Source organism: Papaver somniferum, unplaced genomic scaffold (assembly GCF_003573695.1).
Source record: "Papaver somniferum cultivar HN1 unplaced genomic scaffold, ASM357369v1 unplaced-scaffold_57, whole genome shotgun sequence".
Lineage (NCBI taxonomy): Eukaryota > Viridiplantae > Streptophyta > Magnoliopsida > Ranunculales > Papaveraceae > Papaver > Papaver somniferum.
Genome location: NW_020648415.1, coordinates 4,000,681 through 4,007,116, shown reverse-complemented (window position 1 = coordinate 4,007,116; position 6,436 = coordinate 4,000,681). Strand labels below are relative to the sequence as shown.

The window sequence follows — 6,436 nt, the reverse complement described above, 5'->3', positions numbered from 1 at the left end:
GTGAGTCTTTTCAGTGGTAAGTTGGAGTTAACTTTAGGTAGGGGTGGTGGTGGTTGTGATGTAGATGCATCAGAAGTTAGTTTGGGAGTGAAGGTAGTGGATGAAAATTGTCTGGTGGTGGATAAGGAGTTAGGAAGGGGTCTTTGAATAAGGTTAATTGGTTTATGTTGCAAGGAAAAAGTCTTTTCCTTCATCCTAGCCAATGAAAAGGCATGGAGTAAAGTTTTGGGTTCATAAAAAAGAACTGAACTCCTTAGTTCTTCTTTCAAGCCACCAATAAAACTTTCTATGAAGTATGTTTCAAGAAAATCAGGATGCACACTTAATAGTAAGTCTTTTAAACTCCTCAAAATAAGCATCTGCAGAAGTAAGCTGAGCCAATTTGTTGAAGAGCCCAACAATATTCTCACGAGCAGGGTTTTCAAATCGTAAGAAAATGTTAGCACAGAAGTACTACCAAGGAATATTATCTTTATGAAGGCAAAAATTGTCATATCATTTACTTGCCTTACCATCCAAATGTATGGCCGTCATCCGTGTTTTATCAACATCTTGGATATTTTGTATATGGAAATAGTAATTGCAATTCTGAATCTAGATTTTTGGGTTATCGCCATCGAAACGTGGAAAGTCAAGCTTCAGCAGGTGATGAGGGTGATTGAAATCTCGACCATCAGAATGAGTAGTAAAAAGAGATCCACCAGTAGAGAAGCTTTGATTCGAACTTTGAGCTCCATTTTGATCTCTATTAGAAAAAAGAAATTCCAACTGAGATTGCATACCCTTTACAATATTTTTCCTAAGTGACTTCATACTATCTTCAATATCACTCTTCAACGACTATACATCCTCCTTCGTCGACGTTGTACTGAGTTGCACAGTCGTGTGTAGGGAATCAATCTCAGTTTGCTGTCTTGTGTTGGTTTCCTGTAACTCTTTGCAAGACTGAACCACCATGATGAATGAAATGAAGGAACGTCTCTGATGCCAATTGTACTGTTCCTAGCACATTCATGTAAAAAATCAACAAGAATTAAACAGAAATTGGATGGAATAGATCGGAAAAATACAGTAACTCTGCCGTAGCAACCAACAACACTCGAATAATTCATTCTTACCAAAGAGTTCTCTTACAGCTTAAATGCAACTCAAAATAAAAGGAAAACCCTAAACTAATCGATGAATCAGAAATGGACACATGTCCTCAACTCATTATGCCGCTAGCAGCCAATGGTTAGTCGGCAGACTCATTTACTTAGGCATACAAGGTTGGTGTTAAGGGCACCTGAGTGTGACTCACAACCAACATGGGAAAGTCACATGACACTTTCCAATTAGTGAGAACTTACCATTAAGGAAGATGAAGTTGAGATTGAGGCTAGCAGAAGTAAAATAACAAGAATTGGGACTTCTTATGGACCTGACTTCATAACATTCCTAGCTTAGTATGAGCCCCAGACTTATAAAAAATCCTTGACATCTACTGAAACCCCATTCTGGTAAGAAGCTTCATTTAGTGGAATGGACTCAGTCCGTCAGAACCATACTTGAAAGATTACCATTTTACCTCCAGGGATTAAGACCATAGGATGGGAATGAGTCTTTAAGATGCACGTAAGGTATATGGAACTGTGATAAATATAAGGACAAGTTTGTAGCTAAAGGCTATAGATTTCCTTGATTTTTATTCACCCGTGACGAGATTTATTTCCTTTGATATGTTAATTATTATTGCTTCCATAAACAACTTAGAGATACATCAGATGGATGTTAACACATCGTGTTGAACACATAAGTTTTCCAAAGTTTTGTCATGTTGTTGTTGCGAAGACCTGGGGAGATCGTCTGTTGCGTCAAATCGATCAATTCCACTATAAAGGAGCTAAGTATCGATAACTTTTGTTTATTTGATCTTTCCTTGTTGGATACATTATTTTATAGTTGTAATGGAAACTATAAATTTATTTAAAATCGGAATATATGTCTATTGAAAGTTTATTTGAGAATCTTTAAGAGTGAATGTTTTCACTAAATATTCACTCTTAAACTTTTGTTTATTTGATGAACTGAGCAATATATGTCTGTTGAAATCTATAAAGTTATTTAAAATCGATCACTTCAACTATAAAAAAGCTAATTATTTTGTTTATTTTATTTTAAGATTTTAACAATAAATCTTCCACTACGGAAACTCGTTCAATTATATATATAATTAGTTTTTCTCTCTCACATTTAAGAATATTTTAAAAATATATAATTTGACCGTGCCAGTTAGTTTTGGTCGTACGTTGTCGTTTGGGTATCCCACTTTTTGAAGAAGGTACATTATGTTCTAGTTACAATAGAGAGATGTATGTTTTTGGTGACCACACCTTGCACTGTGCTAGCGATGTGAGACGCAAGTTCCGGCATGATCTTGTTCGGGACACCTTGGCATATGCTTGTTTTAGAACTGGTGTACATACTAGGAAGGAAGTTGCTTTGGTCCTTCTATCTGATGATGGTTCTTCCTTGAGGCCTGCTGATATCCTTGTTTATAACTGAGAAAATGGTCAGGATATATGTTTTGATGTTATTGAGGTTTCTCCTTTCACATGAGGAAAAGTTCGTGCTCGGGCCTTGCTGTCTCTAACCCTATCACCCGTAAGCGTAAAAAGTATTTGGATAATAGTTTGGGTTTTTTGGATTTCTCCACCCTTGGTGAGCTTGGAGAGGACGTGGTCATTTTTCTTGAGGTGCTGCAGAGCCATTCATGATTTTAACGATAAAATTAGAAATTTCATTTTTCACGGAATTGGGCTTGTCATTCAAAAAGGTACCGGTGCACAGCTGGCGCCGAAATTACCAACCCACTCCTTTGTAATCGAAGAAGAATAAGTTTATATTAATTTTTTTCGCGAGTTATAACCCCAAAGGTGTCACTATCCATCCACAAAAACCCCATCAAAACAAAAGTAACACAAAAACCCCAAAGAATTTGATGAAACATCATAGAATTTGATGAAACCAATTTTGAAATTTGGGATTTTTGTATCAATTCTTAAAAATTTGGGGTTTTTATACCAATTTTGTTTAAGATGGAGTTTTAATGGATCCCAACATTAGAATGGAGGTTTTGTACCACAAGTTTGGCCACCTTGGATTTTTATGACTAGTTTTGATTTTTTTTCTTATATTGGAAAATTATTAATTTTCTTAATTAAAAAATATCATTTTTGTTTAAAATATCAAAATAGATTTTTGTAAACATTGTATTTCTATAAAATAATTACACTATTGAAATTTTGCTTTACGCAAGATATCAAAATCGCTTTTCGTGAAAATTATACTTACATAATTTTTTTAATTATTAATATTATCAATTAATTTACTAGTTTTTATTGTTAAATACTCCATACGTCCTAAATTAGATGACTTAGTTGTAGTTTGCACAATTTTTAAGGCAGGGAGGAGAGAGGAGGAGTTTTAAGTATTTTATACAATTTTACCTTTATGGATAATTATTAGTAAAATTTAGAAATGATTTATCTCTCAAACCATACCACGGATATTTATAAACTTTATATCATCGAAAAGCATTTTAAAACACCTACATAACGAATATAAACATGACTATCAAATTTTACATATTTCTTATACTAATTATAATCAATTAAAATGATAATTGTAGAAATACTCCATTGTTTGATGATATAGGTCATCTAATTTGGGACAAAATTTAAAGCTAACTAGGTCATCTAATTTGGGACGGATTCACAAAGACAGTCCGCTTTGACTTTCTCAAAATATTAAGGAGGCCATACTATTTCATTTCACTACCCTTTGTTACTTACCTATTTTATTTTAATAAAAATGCTACCAATAAAGACTATCCAAAATTGGTGTGAGAATTATAAATACGAAATATAAAAGGGAAATTTAAAAGATATTGAATTTAAGAAGTATAAACTTTATAAAGAATCTAATTTTTAGAGTTAAATGTATATTTCCTTAAAAAAATGAAGGATATATTTGTTTCCTCAATTATACTAATTTCTTTAATATTTTAGATTGTGTCATGTTAAAAATAGATTTATGAATATAAAGAATTCAAGGGTATATTAGAGAGTTCGTTGAAAAAGTGTGACTATAAACAGAAGCTGGACACAATTTTGAAACTGATGAAAAAGGAATAGAGGACGGTCTTTCAGAAACAGAGGGAGTATTACTTAATCACTAATTTTTATATTTTACTTTGTGGTAATAAATAAGACTTTGATTAGTGAAAATTAATCTAGAAATTATCTTAAAATAATAAAATATAAGTTTCTTATTAAAAATAATTCTCTAATTTCATGAAATAATTTACCAGGCGAGATTGTGGAAATTTTATTAACGGTGATAACCAATCCGTATGACGCCTTAAAAATCAATATCAACCGTTGATAACAACATAACAATCAACTCATTTTCCTAATCCGCATGACTCCTTTTCAACCAATAAAACAGCAAATAATTTAATACCATAATCCGAATGAAACCTGTAATTGGTTATCAGCCGTTGATAAAATTTCCACAATCTCGCCTACTCCTCCTCTATAAATCCCGTTCCCAAAATCACGAATCATCACAAATCAATTTCTCCAAACCCTAGTAATCAGAAATCTCTACAGTTTCCATCTTATCTTCACTAATGGCTCGTACTAAGCAAACCGCTCGGAAATCCACCGGAGGAAAAGCCCCAAGGAAGCAATTAGCAACAAAAGCAGCGCGAAAATCAGCACCAGCAACTGGAGGTGTGAAGAAACCTCACAGATTCAGGCCAGGAACAGTTGCTCTTCGTGAAATCAGGAAATACCAAAAGAGTACTGAACTTCTGATCCGTAAACTACCATTTCAACGATTAGTTCGTGAGATCGCTCAAGATTTTAAAACTGATTTGAGGTTTCAGAGTTCAGCAGTTGCAGCTCTACAAGAAGCAGCAGAAGCTTATCTTGTTGGTTTGTTTGAAGATACTAATCTCTGTGCGATTCATGCTAAAAGGGTTACTATTATGCCTAAAGATATTCAACTTGCCAGGAGAATCAGAGGTGAACGTGCTTAAACAGTCTTAATGAGAGGAGAATCTGTGTGAATGTGTTTTAGATTTTAGAGTTTATGGATGATTAGATCTGTCTGTCTTTTGATTTTTGGATGTCACAACCGTCTGTGTTCTGATTTGATTGATCTAAACGCAATATATTCACCGTATTATCTCTTTAATCCTGTTTCTGAAATCCCCCAGTTCCGATTGGGTAAAACCCTAATTTCGATTGAATTGAATCCCTATTTCCAATTGGATTGAAATCCTAAGTCATACATATAATGGCCTTCTGTTGCTGAAATCCCTTGGCAGTTCAGGTGATTGGTACTGAGGCAGCTTAACAGTATTCAATTCAAACCTGGAAACTGGATGCAAAGTTCTAAAAACCCAATTGTTGACTATACACAGCAAACAGTACCTAGAGATAATACTGGGAATTCAAAGTCTGCCGGATTGGGTTGATTAAGCGAGTACTGTTGCGTGGTGTTATGGAGCAAAATTCAAATGTTGAGGTAATGAAGTACATAGTGAGGCATCTGCATTTGGAAGGGGATAATGTTGAGGTCACCAAGGCAGTTGATGGAGGCAATTTAGATTTCGGGCGAGAAAAGAACCAAAGGTATGTGCAGATTCAGTAGTAGTTGCATATTTCTGTGTTATTTTGATATGCAACCTGGAAACTATTTTACATAGTTTTTGGTGAAAGAATTGTAAACATGAATCTGATATCTTTAGGAACATAATCCATGTTTTACTCCTATAATAAGCCTATTATAGCTTCTAGAGTGTGATTTTGAAGCTGCATTCAGAATGTGAACAATCAATTTTTATGTACTGAATTTCTTATCAGAGGTGGTGTCAACTCTTTGTTTCTGTGATGTCCCTGTAACAAGGGACACCACTTGCACATTAGCAGCAACATGGTTATACTTTTGCTTATACCTGCATATCTGGTATCACTCAAAAAAATTTTGTTGGGTGGGACTAAATTGTCGAAGAAGTCTAGTGAAAGGGAAACGAGAAAATATTTGATTGGGGTTTTTTTCGAATGGGACATGGGGACCAATGATGTGTTACACATGCACTTGATATTAATGAATTATGTTTCCAAAAATACCAACACCAATTAAGAAAACAAATTTTCTCCCAAAAATACATTTTTTTATATTTTTGGAAACATAATTCATTAATATCAAGTGCATGTGTCAACACATCATTGGTCCCCATACCCTTTCAAAAAGCGCCCCCATCAAATATTTTCTCGAGGGAAACTGTGTAAAAGACAAATGTCATACGGGGTATCGAAAAATTATACAACAGAAGTTCTAGAGAGTACCTTTTTCTTTATATGCAATTAGCCATCGATAATAACAT

At 34.1% G+C, this 6,436-nt stretch overlaps 1 protein-coding gene across 1 annotated transcript; it reads left to right on the top strand.

Annotated features, from left to right (window-relative positions):
- The first annotated feature begins 4,620 nt into the window (after positions 1-4,620).
- Positions 4,621-5,241, top strand: LOC113343365 (histone H3.2). Its single transcript, XM_026587588.1, has one exon. The coding sequence runs from the start codon at positions 4,673-4,675 to the stop codon at positions 5,081-5,083; it is 411 nt and encodes a 136-aa protein (XP_026443373.1). The 5' UTR covers positions 4,621-4,672; the 3' UTR covers positions 5,084-5,241.
- The last annotated feature ends 1,195 nt before the right edge of the window (positions 5,242-6,436 follow it).

What these genes read in the sequence shown, in the direction of transcription:
- LOC113343365 (XM_026587588.1), top strand. Translation starts at nt 4,673, where the DNA reads ATGGCTCGTACTAAGCAAACCGCTCGGAAATCCACCGGAGGAAAAGCC.